The sequence below is a fragment of the Herpailurus yagouaroundi genome, unplaced genomic scaffold, assembly GCF_014898765.1.
Source record: "Herpailurus yagouaroundi ecotype Mexico unplaced genomic scaffold, PumYag 77, whole genome shotgun sequence".
Lineage (NCBI taxonomy): Eukaryota > Metazoa > Chordata > Mammalia > Carnivora > Felidae > Herpailurus > Herpailurus yagouaroundi.
The window spans coordinates 89,255,439-89,281,118 of NW_024412388.1; the positions used below are offsets into that span (position 1 = coordinate 89,255,439).

Genomic DNA, 25,680 nt, shown 5'->3' on the forward strand with positions numbered 1-25,680 from the left:
ATATTGTTAGTTGGTTTTACTTATTTTTGTATTTTTATCATATTTATCAACAATACTATTATCCCCATTTTCCAACTAAGAGCTAAATGCAATCTATAGGCTTCTCTTTTCCCTAAGGTTCACATACTAGGTCGCAAAGCTCAGATGCAAAATTAGATTTTGGTTTAGAGACTTTGTTTACATCCTACTCACACTTTTTTATATAATGTAACACAATCATTTTAATCTGTGTCTTTAAAGGTTATTTTATTAAAAAAAATTCATAGATTGATATAAATGATTTAGGAAATAAAAAGACTAATTGAGATTGGGAGATAATACTGAGAAAGAGAAAGGAAGACCAAAAGAGAAAGCAAACAACTGAAAAGGTACAGTGTAATTAGAAGTGTCAGGGAGGCAAATTGAGCCGAGGGAAGACAGTTGGTTTTCCTGGGAATTGGGAGTGATAGTAGCTAATCAAGTATCACTGTGGAGCTCACATTAGACTTTTTTTCACAGATTTGGTTTGGAGAGTTGGAACAGCATTGTAAGAGCACCTATGGAGAAGAAGAGGATTATAGAAAATCTATAAAGCTTTAAATTCAGCATTTTTTTCCTCATTGAAGAAAAAGCAAAACAAGAACTATATGATTTTTGTTATTGTATAATTGAAAAGACTGACCTGTCAATTTGAGAGTTTGCTGATGTAAAGAAGTTGATGTGGTCAAAGTTATCTTAATGTTTTGTGAGTATTGTAGTCCCTACCCCCCATTTTTTGTCTTGAAATAAGTGGTTTCTGTCATATGATTTGATATGGGTCAAAGTTTTACAAGCTATTTTAGGTTTGTTGACAACTCAAGTTTCAGTTTCGAGCAGCACAAAATGTACTGTTTCTGTTTGAAGTGTGTCTGAGTCTTGGCTCAAAACGTTTCTCTCATTTAAAGAATCTGGTAGGTAAACTTGATTATATTTGCCTTCTTTTCTCTAACTTCACAGGTGATTTATTATCCTGAGCTCAAGGTTCATTTTCCTGTTTTTCCTTTAAGTTTTTTGTTTTTGTTTTTCTTTTTGTTTTATGGAGGTAGGTAGCTCATAGGAGACAGGATACTGTTTTGAGAAAATTGTACATGATTCAGTGTAAAATTTAGAGGAATTAAGACTTTTTTTCAGTAAGAGAAACCACTAACTTGAACAACTACTGTATTGATAATACTAATTAAAGTTCTAGAATATTGAAAACTAGAAAAATAGAAAAAGAAACATTTGGAGATAAATAAAAGTGACAAAATAACAAGCATAGATGTGACATTTAAGGTATTTCTGTTAAAATTTTTAATAATACTTTAAACAACTTACTCTAAAGATATTTATATAGATATGAAGTATCTAGGCTAATAACTACAAATGACAAGAGTAGATAACTTGTTTATTTTAGGTTAATGTTAATTTATCTACATGTTAAAAAATATATTAGTATATGCCTGAGATGAGAGGTTGTTTTGGAAATGGGAAAAGAACTTTATAAATAACTAATACTTATATAGGTAACTGACATTTATATAGGTAGAAAGGAAGCTATAGAAATAGATACTGGTTTTTTGACTATTACTTTTTGCTTAACATTTTAATAGAGCTCCTTTATGCTATTTAAGCCATGGTATGATTTAGGTAGACTTAAGCTAAATGACCAAATTTATGGTATTTCATGTGTTAAGAGAAGTCCTGAATTTTTTCTAGAGCCTTTCCCTTATGATGTCATTTATACTGTAGACATTAAATAAAATAACAAGTATCTTTTATATAATACTGATTGAGAAAAAAAATACTTGAGAACATCAGAAACTAGAAAACTTATGGGGGAGTCTGAGTTAATAGAATTTTTTTTTCTTTTTAACATCGGATATGTTTTATTGGCACTTCAAATATAAATACTTCTTAAGGAGTATTGCTTTATCGGTAATCGGTAGGATATTATCAAATGTTCTAGTTCATATTTTTAAGGAACTCCCAAGACATCTCATATGACTTATTATAGTAACCCTTAAAACTTGAAAAGGAAATTTCTTCTTTTAAAGAAGAAATATGAGATGTGGGCAGCAGAGCATTGATATTAGTATTAATAACTGTGAATAGCTTCTCTGAGGGGAACAATTTTAGGAAATCTATAATGAGAAGTAGCCATAATAACTATCTCAAGTTCTTATTTTTTTAATTTGTTATTGATGTCAAAGATGTCAAGGATTTGTTTGCAGATTTTACTTCACAAGATACAAAAATATGCTTTAGTTGTTTTAGTGCTTATGGAGTTTATAGCTCTTTAGATTGAGAGGAAAATTAAGATTAAATGAGAAAATATAGGACAGTGACTGACCCTTGATAAAGATTATTGTATGATTGTGTATATCCACCTATGCTGGGGTGCTGGTAAAATTTTCCGAATTATGTCTGCATAATTTTAATATGTTATCCCTTATTTTAATAACATCTTAACATACATGTGAAAAACACTTGTTATTAAAAGAACAGTTCAGAGTTAACTAATGAGGCAGTGATGAGAAGTTATCTCAAAATCAATGTGTGTCTGCTAGAAGTTCTAAAGCGGTTAAAACTAAAAGAGAGAAAAAGAAGAGTGGAAAAAATAGGTAGAAAACATTGCCAGTTCCTTCTTATCACTATCTATTCTTCCGTGTGTTTGTGTGTGTGGGGGGGGGGGGGGGGTGCAAATAGTTCTGAGAAATAGAAAGTATTATTAGAATTTGGCAAGAGTGGAATGGAAAGAGAGAATGTCCAAGTGATAATAAGTAGAAGTAGAAAGAGAGCATGAGTTTAGAGCAATTTGAACAGTACCAGCAGTAAAAATAACAAAACAATAATAACATTACAGCAGCCAAATATATTGAGTTTTTATTGTATTCATACACCAGGATAAAAGCTTTATTGGTGTTAATTCACTTAATCATCATGACAGCTTTATGAGGTACATACTGCTTTTTCTAGTTCATAGATAAACTTAAAGAGATTATTTTCCACGGTCACACAGATGATAAATGACAGGGTCAGAATTTAAACTGTAGTTTGTCTAACTCCTAAGGTCATGTTCTTAACCATTACATTTTAACATTTGGAACCTTAAGTCATGTATAAAGTTCAAACCATGCTGCTCTTATCTAATTCCCACCTCTTTAGCACCATTAGCCCTATATCATCCACAGTCTCATCAGTCTTCTCTCCTATTCTTATTCTAATACTCATCTACATCCAGTTGGTCTCTTGTCCTCCTTGCAAATTTTCCTTCCTATTTGTTTTTGAAAGCCTTTCTCTGGTAATAAAAGTCCTTTCCCTATTATGAAGGCACCTCTTTATATGCTCCCTCCAATCTCCCTTATCATATACACTGCTGGGCTTTACCCAAACAAAGTTGTAAATTTGGACTCAACAGCTGTCTTGTCAACTCTGTCTACTCTCAAGGGTCCAGCTCTCCAGGCCTGATAATTCATCCATGTTCATTGACTTATATATACTAGTTGTTTATAGATGGTATCTATTCTGATTGGTCAGTGTCTGTGACCAAATCCAGTTGTTAAATATTTTGTATGCTATTTCTGAAACTATCATTGCTTTGTTGAAAGTTCCCAAATCTATCTGCTTCTTTCTTCATATCTAATACTTTTTCATACTTCAATCTCAGTATATCCCAGTATTAGTTCTTCAGTTTCCCTAACCAAGTCTGCTTCTAGATTGCTCAAGAATGGTAATTGCATTGTCATTCTTTGATTCATTAACCTTTAAATCAGAGTCCCCTTTGACTCTTCCTTTTCTTTATTTTCCTACATCCAGTTACTTACCATTTCATGTAGACTTGGTCTCCACCAAATCTATTTTATCTTTCCTTTCTGTATTCGTGAATTATTGCCGAATAACAATAATAATGTATTATGCCTCACAATTTTATGGGTGGCTAGGTGGTTCTTCTGCTGCTTTTGCCCTGGAATAACCATTCGACTACAGTTAGTTGGTAGATCAACTCAGATGGTTGGAATGGGTAGAAACAATTAGATCTCTTCATGTGGTAATTTATCCTAGTTATCCAAACAACACAATGGTCTTAGATTTTTCAAGAGATCAAGATCCATTGGGTAAATGCTAGTCAAACTTTTGTTTGTGTCTTATTTGCTGACATCCCACTGGGCAAAACGACTTATAAGCCAATTCCATAGCCTATGAAGGAAGAGATCCCAAATTGGATACAAGCAAGTGTCACTCACTGGGTGACACTGATTGTAACAATTTATTATACACTCAATTTCACTCCTACTGCTATTTTCATTTGTTTCTATCTCAGTTCTCTTTGCTTCCCAATCCATCTGATATACTTTAATAGCTCTAATCATGTTACTGTTCTTTTTCAAAACAAACAAACAAACAAATGAACAATACCCTTCTATATAGCTTCTTATAGCTTTAGGAAGAAATTCTACTTTCTCCTCCTTGACTTTAAGAGATCTCAATATGACTCTCCTACCTTAATTCCTATGGCTCCCCTGTACCTTCCTTAGTGTTCTACAAAACTATATTGGTTTCTTGATATTCTTCTTTCTCATTTCCTAAATTTGTTTTCATTTTTGTTTTTGTTTTTATTTATTTTTTTTTTAGTCAGAGGTATTTCACCTTCTCTGTTTTATTTAAAGGTTGAAGTCAAACCTGTTCTTTGAATTGACTGTATCTTCCTCTGTTCTCATCCAGCACAAATTATTTTTTCTATCAATGAAATCATGAAACACTTTACTTGTATCTTTCTTAAAGTAGTAATCATATTCTTTATTTTATTATTGTTACTTATGTTTGTGTACAGTTGTGTCCTTTCCCTGATTTAACATTATCTCTAGAATGGTACTGCCCATTTGAAATTTAATGAAAACTACATATATAATTTAAAAATTTTTGATAGCCAAATATTAAAAGATGCCAAAAGAAACTGGGGAAATTAAGGTTAATAATAAATTTTATTTAACCTAATGCATCACAAAATATCATTTCAACATATAAGTGACGTAAAATTATTAATTTTTTACATTAATTTTTCACACTATTTTTTCAAAATGTGGAGTATATTTTACACTTATAGCACATTTCTGTACAGACTAATATTTTAAGTTATCAGTAGCCAAATGTTGTAGCCACCATGTTGGATATCACACCTCTAGAATACTATGAGGAATATTGGTATAATACAGAGAATGTTGATTTGTGGTAGGACCTATTATCAAATTCTGGCTTGTTATATACTGTCTGAGCCTGGACAATTTACTGTTTATCTGGGCTATAGTTCCTTTATGTGTAAAAAGTTTTTGCAAAGATTAAATTGTATCACATAATTTCTGACAGTGTTTGTTTATTTTTAAAAATCATTGAAGACATAACCCAAGTTATGCCAATGCCTTGCACAGTGCCTAGAATTTAGAATCTTATGTTACAATTTGTTGATTACATAAGCCATTACTAGCTATTTGTTTTGCTAGTTTCTAGGAATATTAGATAGGAAGTCTACCTTTAAGAAGTTTTGTCCAGAATGATGGACACATAAGTACTTAATTATTTATAATATATTTACAATATAAATCAAATACAGCTTAATATTGTGATATATGTTAAAAAGCTATCATATAGATCAGTTATTAACTATGCCTGGGAATAACAGGAAAGGCTTTAAAAGATGTTGCTTATGAAGTATACAAGGATGATGGAAGGTGATTATAGAAAGGAAAACACTTCAAAAATTACGGAGCAATGAAATTACTTGTGAAATATGAGGAAATTTTAGTTTTGCAATGGGTAAGCATTAGGGACTAAACGTTTGTGTCTCCCCCCACCAACTTTACATATTGAAACCCTAGCTCCCCATGGGTGGTATAAGGTTGTGGGGTCTTTGGGAAGTAATTAGGTTTAGATGAAGTCATAAGAGTGAGCCCCATGATGGCATTAGTGTCCTTGTAAGAAAAGAGACTAGAGCTCTACTCTGTTCTCCATCATGTAAAGATACAGGGAGAAGAAGGCCATCTATGAACCTGGAAGGGGGCTCTCACCAGACACTGAACCTACTGACATTTTGATTTCAGGCTTCCTAGCCTCCAGAACTATGAGAAATAAATATTTGTTGATTATCACCCAGTCTGTGATAATCTTGTTATAGTGACTTGAACTGACTAAGAAAGTAGGACACATAGTGTTTACATGGTGAGTTGGAAGAAGGACCAAAGGAGAGCATTAGGGTTGCTAGAAAAATAATTATGGACCATAGTGCTCTATGTAACCCTTCCCCAAAGCTGGTACTTCCTTATTTTTCCTTATCTTAATGAATGGTATCATTACCAGATACCTAGTTCTTTAGTTTTTCTCTTTCCCTCATTCTTTAAAAAAAAAAAAAAAAAAAATTTTAATGCTTATTTATTTTTGAGAGACAGAGACAGAGTGCAAGCAGGGGAGGGGCAGAGACAGAGAGAGACACAGAATCCTAAGCAGGCTCCAGGCTCTGAGCTGTTGGCACAGAGCCCAACGTGGGGCTCAAACTCATGAACTGAGAGACCATGACCTGAGCCAAACTCATGAACTGAGAGATCATGACCTGAGCCAAAGTCGGCCGTTTAACCTACAGAGCCACTCAGGCGCCCCTCTCTTTCCCTCATTCTTCAGCTCTAATCTATCCATAAACCTATTACCTCTCTGCCTATGAAATATATCCTGTCAATGCCCTTAGTCTAAGCCACTCACCTCTTTCTTAAACCACTAAAAGAGTCTAACAGATCTCCTTACCCCTACTCTTGTTTTCCTATAATCCAATTTCTTCAGAGTAACAAGAGTGATTTTCTTTTAAAGTACACCAGAGTTTCTTAGCTCCCTTTCTTACAGACACAATGCCTCTCTCTTTCATTATATTCTACAAGATCCTACATGATCTGGCCTAATTCTCAGACCTCATATCATTTTTCCCTTCCCTTTATTACATATTGTTTAGCTACACTGACTTTTATTTATTTATTTATTTATTTATTTATTTATTTATTTATTTATTTAATATTGCTTGAAGTTTTTCTTTCCTTGGGTTTTTTCTGTTGTACTTTCCTCTAGATTGCTCTTTCTCTGATCTTTAAATCACTGGGTGCTTCTAATCCTTCAAATACTAGCTGAAAATCATTTCCACAAAGAAATCTTTCCTGAATATTTAGTTTAAAATACCTTAATGGCAAAGTCACTTTCTATTTTATTACTATTAATTCATACTAGTTCTTATTGATATCTTCAATGTATCATCATCATCATTTACTCATATATTTTCTTTCCACACTAGAATGTAACAAGAACAAGAATCCTATCTATCTTATTTATTACTGTATCCCAAATATCATCCACATGCTTAAACAAAAAACAATATTCAGTTAATGCTTGTTGGATTAAAGGATTAAGTGTTTTCCACCTGTACTGTTATTCTCTTTCATAGGTTTTTACTTACGTTAAGAAGAAAATGAGGTGTGAATTTATTAATTTAGTGTCCTATCAGGTATGAAATATTTGGCTATAAGGGGAAAAAAACAAAACGCTCTGCTGCTACAGCCACTGCATTAAGCATATGATTTGATGGAGTGGGAAAAAGTGTCTCTATCTTTATTTCAACTTCTAAATAGTTTCTTAAATCTTAATGTAGAAAGTTAAATAACTAAAAATTAGGGTTGGTGGTATAAGAAAAGAACTGAATTAAATATCCTGTTTCTTTTTGAAATTGAAACATTATAATGTTTGCAAATAGATAGTTAAGGCAATGTTTTGATTATAAATTCAACTGGCTTTGATTGTGATTTTCCTTCTATTTGTGAAGGACTTCAGAAAGAAAATCTAATTCTGATTAAGTAATCCATGATTGAGGATTCTCTCTATATAAAATTCCAGATGTTGAAAAAGGTTAATATTCCCTCAGTAAACAAAGCATTAAGTTCTAAAAGGTCATTTAGATTGTTTGCCTGGTATATTGTTTACAGATATTCTTCACCTGTTAATATTATCATTGTTGATAATTCTTTTCAGATCATGATTAAACACTTTATGCTCTATGTATTTATTCATGTTAATATTTACCTAGTAAAATATTTTTCTTACAGGAAGATAAATAGTTGCTGCAAAGAACACTGACAACTTCAAAGCGAAATGAAGTTCTTTCTGTTGCTTTCAGTCATTGGGTTCTGCTGGGCTCAGTATAACCCAAATACCAAGCCTGGACGGACATCTATTGTCCATCTGTTTGAGTGGCGCTGGGCTGACATTGCTCTTGAATGTGAGCGATACTTAGCTCCCAAAGGATTTGGAGGGGTTCAGGTGGGTATTATTCTTAGTATAAACTGCAAAGTTTGCTGTGCTTATAGTACATGGTATTATGATCTGTATCTGTGAAGCTGGAAGATTTTACTGCACAAATAGGTACTCTAAAACGGTTTACTGAGGAATAAAAAAATTTAGTATTATTGACAACTTTATGTTTTGTTTCTGATATAAACCTTCTTCAGGAGGACATTTCCAATGTGGTAGTTAAAAATGTAGCTGTATATGCAAAGATTCAGAAATAAGTTTAGATCATTGATTATGTTATAGAGTATCTGATGATATAAAGTAACCCATAATATGATACTTATTGTTTATTTGTAGATCTCTCCACCCAATGAAAATGTTGTGATTAATAGCCCTTTAAGACCTTGGTGGGAAAGATACCAACCAGTTAGCTACAAGTTATGCACAAGATCAGGAAATGAAAATGAATTCAAAGACATGGTGACTAGATGTAACAACGTTGGTGTAAGTGAATTAAAATTTCCTTTAAAAACATTATTTAGGAAAATTCTCTCTCTTGTCTCCTGTTCCTTATGAGCAGAATATTTTCCATAGTTTTTTATTTTATTTTATTTTACTTTACACTTAAGCTATAACTAGAACTTAATTGTTACCTATGTTTAGCTTTTGTAAATCTTTGTATATGTACCATTTGTCTACTAAAGAAAATTTCAATCAAAGTTTAAAGCCAAAATTATTTATAAAGCAAATATAACTGTACACATTTCTGGGGAATACTTTCTAGTTAGGAATTGGAGATTCCAGTTGCAATATTTGTTATAATTTTTATGTGGCTTGTGTATGCACCTATAATTTCTGGGTCTTCTTCCCCATAGGTTTTTTGATGGTAAATAGTTATATTATGAGATATTTACCTTCCTCTCTTTAGATGCTAAGTAGATAATAGAGGCTAGCTGCTTCTTTCTTAGGATGATGCATGGAAATTTCAAAAACCAATGTTCTCTCCTGTCTTCTATGATTCTGATCTGTCCCCCCCCCCAAAAGGCTATTTGCATTTTTTCATAGTTATGGTAGTTTTAGTTACCAGTTTGTCGTTTATGTAAATATTTTACCAAGAGGGTAAAATGCAGATAGGTATTCAGTTCACATGGATTTCCCTTCACACTTAACTTTTGGTTTACTAGGAAGGTAAGTTAAAAAATAACAAATACCAGTTTTGGAGTGTGATTAACATGCTGTAAACTTTAGTCGATAATACTATAGATTTCTACTTCTCTAAAGACAAACTGAAATAGAAACTTTGTTTTTCAGGTCCATATTTATGTGGATGCTGTAATTAATCATATGACTGGGAATGGTGTGGGTGCAGGAACAAGCAGTACTTGTGGAAGTTACTTCAACCCTGGAAATAGAGATTTTCCAGCAGTCCCATTCTCTCATTGGGATTTTAATGATGGTAAATGTAGAACTGGAAGTGGAGACATTGAGAACTATAATGATCCTTATCAGGTAATTAAAGAAAAAAAACACAGTGATTGGAATAAAGAGCTATCCGTGCCTTTAATTATCCACATGGAGCTTATTGATCTTCATTTTAAATACTGGTTTAGATTCCTTATGAAAATAAGGATTCCAAGTCTGACTCTTTAAAAATTAGAAACTCAAATCAGTATTTAAAATATTTTTCCCAATTAAATTTGTCCCAATAAAAAAAAAAAAAAAACTCATCTACTTTATTTCCTACATACTCCATTTTTTCTAATACATCAAAGGTATGTCCATACTAGAATGTCAGTATGTTCAGTTCCCAATGCAAAAAAGACACTATAGAAACACCTGTTAAGGAATAAATGAATGAATAATCAAATGGATTGTCAGGTTAAGGTGGTGTTTTGTGTATCAATCACAAAATTTTTACCTCAATAGGTCAGAGATTGTCGTCTGGTCGGTCTTCTTGATCTTGCACTGGAGAAAGATTATGTGCGTTCTAAGATTGCTGAATATCTGAACCGCCTCATTGACATTGGTGTAGCAGGGTTCAGAATTGATGCTTCTAAGCACATGTGGCCTGGAGACATGAAGGCAATTTTGGATAAACTGCATAATCTGAATACAAACTGGTTCCCCGAAGGAAGTAAACCCTTCATTTACCAGGAGGTACATCAGTACATATATGTATATGTATTTCATAGGTATATGAAAAAATATAATTTAATTAATTAGAAAATAAATGGTAGATTTAATTAAAGATACAATTTCTGTAGTTTAATGGCTGTATCATTTGTATAGAAGAGTGTTCTTTAACCTTCTTTCATTGGAACAGCATCTAACATCTAACTCTTTATCACAAGAGGTTTTATGGAAGTGCCGAGAATTCATTTAGGCTGCAAACATCTGTGTCATTTACCGTCTCCCCAGAGACCATTAGAAAAGACAGATAATAACATAGTTGCTATCTTGAGCCAGTCTGAGTTTAAATCTTGGCTATAGCACTAGTAGCTGTGTTCATTTAGGCAAGTTGATTAACCTCTGTATGCAACATTTTATTTTCAAGTGAAGAAAAGGGATGGTGATAATAGTTATGTCTTTGTCTTTGTCTAAAAGTTAAATGAGTTAATATTTATCAACCACTTAGAAATGTTTTCATCCAGATATCAAGTGCTATATAAGTATGACCTATTGTTATCATTTATGTACAATACTAAATTAGGTCAACATTCTCACAGGACAACAGATCACCTTGTATCATGTTATTTTTAATATTGTAGCATATAATTTAGCAAAAAAGGAAGAATCTTGATATAAAGAAAACCATTTTGGGTATTTCAAATAACATAAATAGTTTCAAGTCATTTTCTACATAATGTTAACCTTTTGGTTAAAATTCTTTAAAGTTCTTATTAAAGTAATATTTTTCTTGTATTTCTACTAGGTAATTGATCTGGGTGGTGAGCCAATTAAAAGCAATGAGTACTTTGGGAATGGCTGTGTGACAGAATTCAAGTATGGTGCAAAATTAGGCACAGTTCTGCGCAAGTGGGATGGAGAGAAGATGGCTTACTTAAAGTAAATGAAATACGATTTGTCTTTTAAATTATTTCACAGATGTATTAGTCTTATTATTCCAATCTGAGTTATCTTCTTTGGAACTTATTCAGAATTTTTAAAGATTCAATTACTAATAATAAGGGTTATAGTTTCCCAAATTCCAGTGTATCATCTTTATTATTTAGAATGTCAATCATGAGGATATCTCAAAACCTCAAACATAACCTAGAGACTTTAATCTATGTCTTATATAACTCTACTATATTTGACTAGTGTTTGTATACAATATGTGAAGGCCATGCTATTATTAAAATGATTGTATCATTTATAAAGTACCTAAAATGTGGCTACATTATGGAGTTTACATATATTATATCAATTAATTTATTTCAAATATTAGAATGTTTATATTATAACAATATAATATTGAAACCTGATTTTAACCCAGTTTTCCATTCTGTATGATGTGATATGGATGTTGATCCTTCTGAAGTCTCATCTAAATTATACTGAAATCTCTAAAAGGACTTTTTATAACAAAAATCTTATACCTATAACATGAATATAATACAAGTAATCCATACATATATACATACATTGAATGTATAGTATATCTATACATATAGTATATCTATTTATCTATCTCTATGTATATTTATTTTTTTATTTTAAAAACACTCCTATATAATAATCATTTAATTAGAGACAGAATTTCATTTGGAGATGCTATACCAAAAGAAATACACATTTAGGTTACCCTAAAACTATTGGAAAAGAATACATGTATTTTTGTGTATATGTGTTTTAATAGGAACTGGGGAGAAGGATGGGGTTTCATGCGTTCTGACAGAGCACTTGTCTTTGTGGACAATCATGACAATCAGCGAGGACATGGAGCTGGAGGAGCATCTATTCTAACATTCTGGGACTCCAGGTAGGAAATAAAATCCACCACCCCCCCTATTTTTTTACACTTGTTTTAATGACATTAAAAGTATTGTTTTCTTCTATGATGATATCATTTTATAACCTTCAGACTGTACAAAATGGCAGTTGGATTTATGCTTGCTCATCCGTATGGATTTACACGATTAATGTCAAGCTTCCGTTGGCCAAGACATTTTGAAAATGGAAAAGTAAGTTTTTGTGCTGTCCAATATATATTTTTCTCAAGAAAGGAAAGGCAGTTTTGTTGTAATTGTACATGACACTATTATTTTTACTATTTATCAAGTATTTAAGTATAAACCTGATGCAGGATGCTTTTAGCAATTCAATTAATATTATGGTCTCTGTTGTCAAAGAGTATTGTAGGCTATATCAGAAGTATGACAAACATCCCCTCCCCAAAGAAACACTTTAAAATAAGGATATAGTAAGTAAAATATGTACTTCTCATACGTACCTACTTCATAGAGTTGATATGAGGATTACAAGTTAATACTTGTAAAGAACTGAAAACAGTACCGGCCCATAGTATGATCAATATAAATATTTGTTAAATACTTTTTTTTTTTAAAGTTGTATGGAATGCAAAGAAGTTGTTCAGTTGAACTTTTGTTAAATAGGGAAAATATCTTATAAGTGGAAGGAAAATATATGTATTAAAGAAGGGAAATTTACAGACTATTTTGGAAAAGGTAAAGATGAGAAAAATATTTGGGGTAATATATGGGGTATTGAGTAGTAATTTGAAAAACGAACTGAGAAATAAAATTATGAATGTATTGGGAAAGTTACTGGAATTTTTTTTTAAACTGAAGATTTCAGATGCAGCATTGTACAGCAACTTCATACCTAAACTAAAAATCTTTTTCACTTCAAACCAGACTGATTTCTTCCATTTTTTTCTCTATCTTTAAAATTACCAATCTGAAAATCACAAGATTAAAAATTTGATCAATTTAGTAAAGAATATTGTGATGTATTGACTAGCACATTTATCCAAAAGGAAGAATGAAAGAAATGAATATTTATTCACCAATTATCATATTCAAGGCATTTTTCACATAATTATTTAATTAGGCACAGAGAAGTTATGTATGTTAACTAAGTTTTCTTTTTTTTTTTAATGTTTATTTCCTTATTTTGAGAGAAAGAGAGTATGAGCAGGGGCGGGGCAGAGAAAGAGGGAGACAGAATCCCAAGCTGGCTCTGCACTGTCCAGCACAGAGCCAGATGGGCTTGAACTCACAAACCATGAGATAATGACTTGAGCCAAAATCAAGAGTATAGTGCTCAACTGACTGAGACACCCAGTCACCCCAATGTTATCTAAGATTTTTTATCTAATAGTAATAGAATCTATGTTTTCAATCTGCTGTCTCTGACACTACAGTTCTTGTCATTTCAATGTCATTTACTTTTTTCCCAGAGCTTAGCCATAACAATTCCTTGGAAAGAAAGTGAAGAGGTAAAAAAAAAAAAAAAAAAAAAAAATATGACCTTTAATATATGGCACTAAGAGAATTAGCAATTGGGAAGAAAATGGTGAGGACCTGGTAAAGGGCTATAAAAATACTGAAGGAGTTAGTATTACTAAATGAAGATGCTGTAGACACAAGTAAGACAGATTGGGTTTTGTGTAATAAAGAAGAAAGAAACAAATACATGAAATGTTAAAAATCTAAGCTTTTTTTCCTTTAATTAAGGATGTTAATGATTGGATTGGGCCACCAAATAATAATGGAGTAATTAAAGAAGTTACTATTAATCCAGACACCACTTGTGGCAATGATTGGGTCTGTGAACATCGGTGGCGTCAAATAAGGTAGGAATTCTTATTTAGAGATGACCTCTAATATTAAACATTCTTAAAATTTTATTTTAAACTGTTAAATGTATTCATCAGCATTTTATGTGGTATTTTATCTTTAGGAACATGGTTATGTTCCGTAATGTAGTTGATGGCCAACCTTTTAGAAACTGGTGGGATAATGGTAGCAATCAAGTAGCTTTTGGAAGAGGAAACAGAGGATTTATTGTTTTTAACAATGATGACTGGTAAGTAGATATCAATTAGAAGTAACATTTTAAATAACATTTATACTAGTATGTTCTTGGCTTACTACTTTCTCTTATTACACATTAACTTTTTTTATATCTGAAAAAATTCTTTAGTCAGCAGATTAAGAAAACACAGGAATCTAAAAAGAACCAGAAGAAAAATGATGGCTCTTATTCTTCTGATCTCTTCCTTATTAGGACTTTCTGTTCTAAGTGGAGTTATTCTATGTGCACCCTTGCATATCATGTGCAGATATTCTGCACATGTATGTTTCCACACATATACCCCACACAAAATACACAGAGTAGTTGATATAAAGGTTGTGAAATCACTAGAAGAACATGTCGTAGCCCCTTTCCTCTTTCCTCCCCTTTTTTAAATAATGGAAAAATATTGCTTCAGTATCTTTTTTTAGCTCTTTTTTTCAAGTACTCTTTTATCTAATTTTTGGTCTTTTTTTTTCATTTCCTTGTCTCTCTCTGACAAATAATATGTTTTTTAAAGCATATGTATAAAGGGCATGTATCTTATGGTCCATCAGTGACCCACCTCAGGAGATTTTTGAGTTTTAACTCTGAGACTTCTTATTGGCTTTCATTGGTCATACTATATCCTCTGCCTCTAGTATATTGATTCCCTAATATATAGAACTATAGCTTAGAAGACGTCTTTTAAGCAATTGAAATGTCTCAGTCCAAGGCCAGCTTTCACTCATGCTTAGCTCATTCTAGCTTAAATTATATTTTGCTGACAAAAAAATAAATTGAATATATCTCTTTCTTACCAAAAGAAGCCATGGCTAGTCCTTTCATTTCTATCTTTTCTGGATGGGAGAAGCAAAATAAATTTATGAGACCTCTTTTTTTTAATGTTTGTCTATTTTTGAGAGAGAGAGAGAGAGAGAGAGCGATTGCACATGTGAATGGGATGAAGGACAAAGAGAGAGAAGACAGCCAAATAGACTCCACTCTGTCAGTGAGGAGCTGGACTTGTGGCTTAATCTTACAAACAGTGAGATCACAACCTGAGCTAAAGTCAAGAGTCTTTTATGACCTAAGCCAAAATCAAGATTCACTTAACTGGCTAAGCCACTCAGGTGCCCCATAAATTTATGAGACAGCGTTATATTTAAAACCATATACTTCACAAAATCCAAGATTATTTTTATCTCCAGCCCAAATTCATTTTAGCCTCTTGTGAAAAATATTTTTGAAGAAATAATCAAATTTAAATTTTTGAAAGTAATTATTATTTTCTTAAGTTTAGATGAGAACAAATTTAAAAGATTTGTGTTAACCACAAGAATTGCTTTTATTGAAGGGTGATAATTCACTCAAATCTTCACTGATATTCCTCAACTTTAATTTTGTGGTAATATTCACTATTGACTAGGGAATTAGTAAATCTTTTGTAAGATTACTTTTAGTCCTGGAAAACTGTTCACATCTACTGGAGAGGTTTTTGTATTTGGATTTTCTTCTCACTGAGACTTTGCTTAGAGTTCTACAGCACAAAGTTAACCTTTTAGAGATAGTCTGAATTCTTGCTTTTCATTCTGTTGAATTCAAGTTAAATCTTAAATTTTATTTTGCAGGCCATTGTCTTTAACTTTGCAAACTGGTCTTCCTGCTGGCACATATTGTGATGTTATTTCTGGAGATAAAATTGATGGCAATTGTACAGGAATTAAAATTTATGTTTCTGGGGATGGCAATGCTCATTTTTCTGTTAGTAACTCTGCTGAAGATCCATTTATTGCAATTCATGCTGAATCTAAATTATAAAATTTGAAGCAAATACACATAATCAGAGAAAAAACCAAGTGTATTTCTTTGTGTGTGTGTGTGTGTGTGTGTGTGTTTGTATTCTTATAATTCATTAACTTTTGGTAAAAGCTATAAGTAACCAACTTGAAAAACTCAGAAAAGCATACAAATCATATATAATTATAAGGTAGCCACAATCAACATCATGTTATATTTTAGAAGACTTATGATGACTTATTTGTCAAAAGAATTTCTAAGAATTCAGAGAGGCATCTTGATAAATATGTTTGTTGCCATTAACACCATTTGCCCAGTATGTATTTCTGTATTTCTTCCATCAAGTATTTCTAAGAATTAGTTAGGGATAGTTGATTTAATGATGATTCCCATACAGAGTTAGAACACTTGAGTGGTTTTAACAGTATGAAAGCCCTTTTACAGTTAATAAGTTAAAAACTTAAATTATGCAAGGTATCATTCTTAATTGTATGGAGCTCCCAGGAATATTCTTTCTGTATTTTTTTCTCTTTCTCTTTGTAATGTCTTTAACTTGATGTTTGTGTGTGTGTGTTTTCTTTCATCTCCTAACCCCCAGTATGAGTTTATTTATTTATTTAGGACTTTCATTACACCATATGCTCTGGATGTTTTTCCTGATCCTCTAGCTATTCATTTTCCTTCACCTTGACTTTAAATGTGTAATTTGGTAAGGATCTCATCTGGGTCTTATAATTCTCAGTTGTTTTCCTTATGCTTGAGTGATAAAATAAAACCATAATTGTGAATCTGTCTCTTCTTTTTACCTGTAAATTTATCTGTACTTGCCCCTGTTATTTTCTTCTTCCTGCCTGTCATAATGAAGAAAGTGTACTTCATTCTACCAAAGGCCATTCTTCTCACTTGTGTTAATAATACCATTTCCTTTTTTATCTTGTGGGGAAATTTCTTTCTTTCATTATTCTTTCTCTTCTGATTTAGTAATATTTCCCTTTCTGCTTAGATTACTCCCCTCAGATTACATGTCTTCCAACTAACAAATCAATGACTCCCTCCCCAGTTCTTCCCAAATTAAATTAATTCCTGGTTAACCCTGATTTGTTAGGTCATAAATGTCATTGAATTTCAATAGAAGCAAAAAAAAAGTATGTGACAAAATTCAACATCTTTTTATGATAAAATCTCTCAATAATTAGGTATAGAAGGAATGCACCACAGCATTATAAAAGCCATATATGACAAGCCTACAGCAAACATCATGCTCAATCATGAAAAGCTGAAAGCTTTTCCTCAAAATCTGGAACAAGAAAAGGATGTGTCATAGACTATGGGTCTAAAGTTCTTTCTTGTCTAGCAAGACAAGAGAATGAAAACCGAGAGATGGCTAATATCTGGGAAAAGACAACAGCCCCGAATAAGGGTCCTTGCCCTGTATTTACTAAGATCAGAAGGCTTACAAACATGATGGGCATGCACAAAAAGACAAAAAAACTGGGAACATTAACTTGGGGATGTGAGGGAAAAGGGGGGTTTTGAAGGTATACGGTGTTTAGGATTTGGGTCAATATAAAACAAAATCCTGGCACCAGGCAGATGGGCAGATGGGCAGTTGTTAACGGCAGGCAGGAGGCCCCATGTCTGTTTATTGTAGCTAGCCTAGGGGATAAGGAAGATAGGGGGAATAACCTCAGAGTTAACAAGGCACCTTTTCTTTTGTTAATCATTTCTGCTCTAGGCTGCTTCCCCTGCAGCACAGCAGTCTATAGGGCAACTTACCTGTTTACCTAACTTGGTCCTTTCCTCCTGTGAAAGCAGCTTTTTGCTATAGTACTAAATTGAGGGGCTCTTCTTCCCTGAACGTCTAATCTCGCTTACCTCATATACCTTTGTATTGGGTGTCTCTGCACCCTGTCTCTATTCTGGCATGCCTTTGCACCTCCCTATTTTTGGTGCCTTTAGCCTCCTTATTCCTGGGGTGCCAATCTTGTTTACCCAAACTCAGGTGTGAGCATCCTATGGCTTTTTATTTCTTTATGCCTTGTTAACCCATTGATGTAAGCCCAGGGAATTTCTAAGCTTATTCCCCACAAGGATGCCCATTCTTACCACTTCTATTCAACATACTACTAGCCAGAGAAATAAGGCAAGACAGAAAAATAAAAGGCTTCCAAATCAGAAAATAAGTAAATTGTCTCTGTTTGCAAATGACATAATCTTATATATGGAAACTCCTGAAGACTTCACCAAAAAAACTGTTAGAACTAATAAATTTAATAAGTTGCAAGATACAAATTAGGCATGCAAATATCAGTTGTATTTCAATACACTAACATGAACTTCCAAAAAGAAATATTAAGAAAGCAATCTTATTTGTAATAGCCTGGAAAACAATGACATCCTTAGGAATAAACTTAACCAAGTAGGTGGAAGAATTCTATATGCTGAAAACTATAAGACATTAAAGAAAGAAATTGAAGAAGACACAGATAAATGGAAAGATATCCTGTGTTCTTGGTTTGGAAAAATTAGTGTTAAATGTCCATACTACCCGGGCACCTGGATAGCTTAGTTGCTTAAGTGTCGTCTCTTGATTTTGGCTCTCACAGTTTGTGAGATTGAGCTCTGCATCAGGCTTTGTGCTGATAGTGTGGAGCCTGCTTGGTATTCTCTCTGTGTCTCTCTGCTTCTCCCTTGCTTGCACTCTTGTTCTCTCAACATAAATAAATGAACATCTAAAAAAATGTCCATATTACTCAAAGTGGTCAATTGATTCAATAAGATTCCCATCAAAATTCCAATGGCATTTTTTCAAGAAATAGAAAAAAAACCCTAAAATTCATATGTTTTCAAGATCTTTAAGTTATAAGAGCAGTCAGTTTTTTTGTTAGCTATGCCCCTGTTATATCAACCTAGTATTCCTTTTTAAAGTTTTATTTAAAATTTATTTATTTATTTTGAGAGAGAGAGAGCAAGTGAGAGCAGGGGAAGGGCAGAAAGAGAGGGTGAGAGAGAGAATCCCAAGCAGGCTCTGTACTGTTAGTGCAGAGCCTAATACAGGGCTTGAACTCAAAAGCTGTGAGATCATGACTTCAGCCAAAATCAAGACTCAGACGCTTAATCTACTGAGGCACCCAGAAGTCTCCAACCTAGTATTCTTGACACGGGGAAAATGATGCCACACTGATCAGGATATAATACATTTGAAATCCACTTATGTTATGTACTTAGTGATTTCTCATACCAAGAAACTTGTTAACAGTTTCTTCCTTTAGATGTTTCATTTTATGTATTGAGGCAATTCTTCATGTGAACATTGAGTTATTTCTCTTTTCATGGAAGGGAAAATAACTATGTTGAAAAATTATTTTTCACGGTTAGCCTTTCACTTCCACGTTAAAAGTGAACCACTAAACATCATCACAGAATATGATTACAAAGAATGATTGAGAAAAGATAAGTGACTTTCCAGAGTAATGTCAACATTATTATTATTAGTATCATTATTATTATCATTAAACTTCCAAATAAAGTATATCTAGATGCTAGACCAATACATGATAAGAGCTTCCAAAAAGACACTTAACGTTCAATAAACCAGATCTCTAAAGAGATCACTTTCTGTGATGTAAGAGATAAATGAGACAGGTTTTGCAAATGGTAAAATATCTAAGTATTTAAATCAAAGTTTTTGAGGATTTGTATTTTATTCTTATGGATATGTTAAAATAAATTCTTTCTTCCAATTTGGAAGTGAGTGGAAAAAAATTTCAGGGGTTTAACTCAGGGCTAGTTTTATTTAGTGAATCTCAATTTTTCTCTTGTTTTTTTTTATAAGTTTCTAAAAACAAGTAAATATAAAGCAGAAAAATCTAGATATATCAGATGTAGCTTATAGTTTGTTGCAGAAAATCCTAAGGTTTTAGAAGAAATCATCTAAGTACTCCAATAAAAACAGTGCTTAACAAAAACAGAAGGGTAAGTGATATATTAAAAGACTTTTAAAGGTCTTTCCCAAGAAATGGAACAGATGAGCAAATACAGTCTGCTTGTTTTTTTGTTTTTTTTTTTTTTGTTTGTTTGTCCTTGAACTGAATTTAAACTCGAGTGGGGGGGGAAGTGTGGCTTAGAGCCACTCACATAACCTACTTAGGTAAAAATAGGTGTGTTGAAAGGGTTTAGGTTCATACAGCACCACTTACACTAGAATAAAAGGTGATACTTATTATTTCTCTATAATTGTAAATTTGTCAAATCCAACTCATTATTTTTTCTTTGATATTTTTAAGGATCTGTTTGGAGTCATGAAATCATATTTTCATAATCAATTCAAGGGACATTTTAAAAACACCTCTCTGAAACTCAAGTTTCCTCACCTGTAAAATGAATCTAGTATCTGCTTTTTTGTTTGGTGTATTGAATGAGAAATTACATATAATATATTAACCACTATTTCTGGCTAAATACACATTTCTTTATCTCTTCAGTAAAGATATGTCTCTTAATGCTGAGGGCTGGCAACTTGATATTTGCCTAAAATCTAACTCAAACGGGGGGGGGGGGAACCCACAAAACATTGGAATTGGAGCAGAAAGTAACATCTATACTAATGTGAAATTTTGCCAGGTTCAACCTATATGCCATTGGCTGAAAGTTGACAGAAAATTCTTATCTTGACTATAGTGTTTCTAATTCAGTTCTGGGTTCTCTCTGTAGGAATTCTTCTATGAGAAACTTCAGCCTCAGCTTTGTGTATTATAATCCCACATGTGCTATAAGAGCTACAAATAAAGATTCAACAAATCTCTATGTAATAAACAAAATGCACGTCAATCAATGTAACATATTAGTTAAGTGCATAGCACTCTTTTAGGTACTTTGAAATATATTATCCATGTTTAAGTATATAGTATCATTGGGAAAAAAATATAACTATATGATACATTAAAGAAACTAGAGAAAAATAGTTAAAGTTATGCATAATAAATTGTGGATAGTAGGTTGTTTGATTTCAAAGGAGGGCGATAACGCATGTGCTGAAATGGTCTGAGAAAGCTTGATGGAAAAGGAAGGTCTTCATATAGATAAAGAGGATTTGTAAGAAAGAGAAAGGAGGGAGGGATATATCAAGAATAAAAAAGGTATGCAGAAGCACAAGGGACTGAAGACTGTATGGCAGTGAATATATCAGTTGATTAGTGCTGGAGAGCGGGGGATTCATGGGATACTAATGGAAAATAGGTTGGAAAGGTAGAGTAAGACTAACAACAGAATGCATTTTCTGTCAAGATTTTCCTGTTAGATTTGATATATTGACACCAGCAATGATATTTGTGAATATAAAGGATATCACTATCTATGCAAGATAATGAAATTGTAGAAACTATCATTCCTTATATTAATACAGAATTAGTTTATTAAGTTTTACTGTATGTTACCTTTTTGGCTTGCTTCCCTCCTCACACCAGCTCCCAGCTATGCAGTTTAAACAAAACTGAATTCTTCAGTCCACTTTCATATAGGTCTGCCAGTCTTTGAATGGTTTAAGATTTTCATGAACCTGTATTTGTCAGTCGTCAGTCCAGACTTCTATTGTCATATGTTGAAATAATTGGTTTTGAATGACAACCTGCTTCCTGCTTACTATTTTTATGTCATTGGGGATAGAAATAATAGAACTATCCCTTGATTTAACTGTCAATCAAGTGACACCTCAAGCATACTATAAAACTACACAAAGCCCCTCAATCTGCCAGGAACTAATGATTTTTACAATACTGCTGGCTTAGTAGAAGAAAGTTCATAAAAAAAAATGCTTCCCTATGTCATGAGCATTAATATGTTTTAAAATTAAAAAATGGAATTCTATCCAGTAAAATCCCACTTCAATGAAAATAAACTTCTATAATTTTCATTTGAGAACAAAAGTAATTGCTATATTTTCTGCTTTTTGTTCTGAAAGTAAAAAAACCAATAAAGAAATGTGTGTGCATTTAACGAAAAGGCCTAGAAAGGGTGGGAAAAAGGACTAATATTTGAGTATTTTTTCTTAGAAAGAGAATGTTTCAGAAAAATACAGTATTTTTTGTTTTGTTTGTTTTTTTAATATTTTTAATGTTTTTTTAATAATTTATTTTCAAGCTAGCTAACATATAGTGTGGTCTGGGCTTCAGGAGTAGACTCCTATGATTGATCACATGTACAGCACCTCAATGCCCATCACCTATTTTCCCCACCCCTATCAACCCTCAGTATGTTCTCTATTTAGGGTCTCTTAATGGTTTGCCTCTCTCTCTGTAACTTATTTTTCCTTCCTTTCCCTTATGGTCTTCTGTTAAGTTTCTCAAATTCCACATATGAGTGAAAACATATGGTATGTCTTTCTCTGACTGACCTATTTCACTTAGCAAAATACCCTCCAGTTCCATTCACGTTGTTGCAAATGGCAAGATTTCATTCTTTTTCATTGCTGAGTAGTATTCCACTGTGTATACATATACCACTTCTTTATCCATTTATCAGTTGATGGACATTTAGGCTGTTTCCATAATTTGGCTTTCGTTGATAGCACTGATATAAACACTGGGGTACATGTGCCTCTACAAACCAGCACTCCTATATCCTTTGGATAAATTCCTACTAGTGTTATTGCTGGGTCATAGCATAATTCTTTTTTGAGTAACCTCCTCACTGTTTTCCAGAGCTGCTGCACCAGTTTGCATTCCCACCAACAGTGCAAAAGAGTTCCCCTTTCTCCACATCCTCGCCAACATCTGTCATTTCCTAAGTTGTTCCACTTGACAAGTGTGAGGTAGTATCTCAGTATGGTTTTGATTTGTATTTCCCTGATGATGGGTGATGTTGAGCATCTTTTTACATGTCTGTTTGCCATCTTGATTCTTCTTTGGAAAAGTGTCTATTCATGTCTTCTGCCCATTTCTTCACTGAATTTGTTTTTGGGTGTTGAGTTTATTTGGTAAGTTCTTTACAGATTTTTGACATTAACTCTATCTGACATGTCATTTGCAAATATCTTCTCCCATTATGTTGGTTGCCTTTTAGTTTTGTTGATTGTTTCCTTTCCTGTGCAGAAGCTTTTTATCTTGATGAGGTCCCAATAGTTCATTTTTGTTTTTATTTCCCTTGCCTTTGGAGATGTGTCAAGTAAGAAATTGCTACGGCTGAGGTCAGAGAGGTCTTTTCCTGCTTTCTCCTCTAGGGTTTTGATGGTTTCCTGTCTCACATTTAGATCTTTCATCCATTTTGAATTTATTTTTGTGAATGGTGTAAGAAAGTGGTCTAGTTTAATTCTTCTGCTTATTGCTGTCCAGTTTTTCCAGAACAATTTGCTAAAGTTACTGTCTTTTTCCCATTGGATATTCTTTCCTGCTTTGTCAAAGATTGGTTGGCCATATGTTTGTGGGTCCAATTCTGGGTTCTTTATTCTATTCGATTGATGTATGTGTCTGCTTTTGTGCCAGTATCATACTGTCTTCATGCTTACAGATTTGTAATACAGTCTAAAGTCCAGGATTTTTATGCCTCCAGCTTTGGTTTTCTTTTTCAACATTACTTTGGCTATTTGGGCTCTATTGTGGTTCCATACACAATTTAGGATTGTGCGTTCTAGCTCTGTGAAGAATGCTGGTGCTATTTTGATTGGGACTGCATTGAATGTGTAAATTGCTTTGGGCAGTATTGACATTTTAACAATGTTGTTCTAATCCATGAGCATGGAATGTTTTTCCATTTCTTTGTGTCTTCTTTAGTTTCTTTCGTAAGCTTTCTATAGTTTTCAGCATAGGGTCTTTTACATCTTTGATTAGGTTTATTCCTAGTATTTTACGGTTCTTGGTGCAATTGTAAATTGAATCAATTCCTTGATATCTCTTTGTGTTGTTTCATTATTGGTGTCTAAAAATGCAACTGGTTTCTATATATTGATTTTATATCCTGCGACTTTGCTGAATTCCTGTATCAGATCTAGAAGTTTTTGGGTTGAGGAGTCTTTCATGTTTTCCATGTAGAGTATCATGTCATCTGCAAAAAGTGAAATTTTGACTTCTTTTTTGCCAATTTGGATGCCTTTTATTTCGTTTTGTTGTCTTATTAATGAAGCTAGGATTTCCAACACTATCTTAAACAACAGTGGTGAGAGTGGAAATTCCTCTCAGGTGGAAAGCTCTCCTGATCTCAGTGGGAAAGCTCTGTTTTTCTCCATTGAGGATGATATTAGCTGTGGGCCTTTCATATATGGCTGTTATGATGTTAAGGTATGTTCCTTCTATCCCAACTTTCTTGAGGGTTTTTATTAATAAAGGATGCTTTATTTTGCCAAATACTTTTTTGCATCTATTGGCAGGATTATATGTTTCTTATCCTTTCTTTTATTAATGTGATGTATCACATTGATTGATTTGTGAATATTGAACCAGCCCTATAGTCCAGGAATGAATCCCACTTGATCGTGGTGAATAATTCTTTTTATGTGCTATTGAATTCGATTTGCTAGTATCTTGTTGAGAATTTTTGCATCCATGTTCATCAGGGGCATTGGCCTGTAATTCTTCTTTTTTGTGTGGTCTCTGTCTGGTTTGGGAATCAAGGTAATGCTGGCTTCATAGAATGAGTCTGGAAGTTTTCCTTCCATTTCTATTTTTTTGGAACAGCTTGAAAAGGATAAGTATTAAAGAGTTAACCCTTTAAAAATCTGGTAGAATTACCCAGGGAAGCCATCTGGTCCAGGACTCTTATTTGTTGGGAGATTTTTTTTTTATTTTATTTATTTATTTATTTATTTTTTTTTTTTAATTTTTTTTTCAACGTTTATTTATTTTTGGGACAGAGAGAGACAGAGCATGAACAGGGGAGGGGCAGAGAGAGGGAGACATAGAATCGGAAACAGGCTCCAGGCTCTGAGCCATCAGCCCAGAGCCTGACGCGGGGCTCAAACTCAAGGACCGCGAGATCGTGACCTGGCTGAAGCCAGACGCTTAACCGACTGTGCCACCCAGGCGCCCCTGTTGGGAGATTTTTGATAACTGATTCAATTTCTTCACTAGTTATGGATCTGTTCAAATTTTCTATTTCTTCCCATTTGAGTTTTGGTAGTGTGTGGGTGTTTAGGAATTTGTCTATTTCTTTCAGGTTGTCCAGTTTGTTGGCATATAATTTTTCATAGTATTCCCTGATAATTGCTTGTATTTCTGAGGGATTGGTTGTAATAAATCCATTTTCATTCATGATTTTATCTACTTGGGTCCTCTCTTTTCTTTTTGAGAAGCCTGGCTACAGGTTTATCAATTATGTTTATTTTTTTCAAATAACCAACTCTTGATTTCATTGATCTGTTCTACTGTTTTTTGTTTTTTGTTTTTGTTTTTGTTTTTTGTTTTTGGATTCTATATTGTTTATTTTTGCTCTGATCTTTATTATTTCTCTTCTTCTACTGGGTTTGGGGTGTCTTTGCCGTTCTGCTTCTAGTTCCTTTAGGTGTGCTGTTAGATTTTGTATTGGGGACTTTTCTTGTTTCTTGAGATAGGCTTGGATTGT

At 33.1% G+C, this 25,680-nt stretch overlaps 1 protein-coding gene across 1 annotated transcript; it reads left to right on the forward strand.

Annotated features, from left to right (window-relative positions):
• Nucleotides 1-855: 855 nt before the first annotated feature.
• Nucleotides 856-16,195, forward strand: LOC121027582 (alpha-amylase 2B). Its single transcript, XM_040471143.1, has 11 exons — nucleotides 856-929; nucleotides 8,130-8,343; nucleotides 8,671-8,817; nucleotides 9,625-9,822; nucleotides 10,240-10,470; nucleotides 11,246-11,379; nucleotides 12,173-12,295; nucleotides 12,398-12,497; nucleotides 14,013-14,131; nucleotides 14,239-14,364; nucleotides 15,963-16,195. Exons 2-11 carry the CDS (start codon nucleotides 8,176-8,178, stop codon nucleotides 16,150-16,152), a joined length of 1,536 nt encoding a protein of 511 aa, XP_040327077.1. The 5' UTR covers nucleotides 856-929; nucleotides 8,130-8,175; the 3' UTR covers nucleotides 16,153-16,195.
• The last annotated feature ends 9,485 nt before the right edge of the window (nucleotides 16,196-25,680 follow it).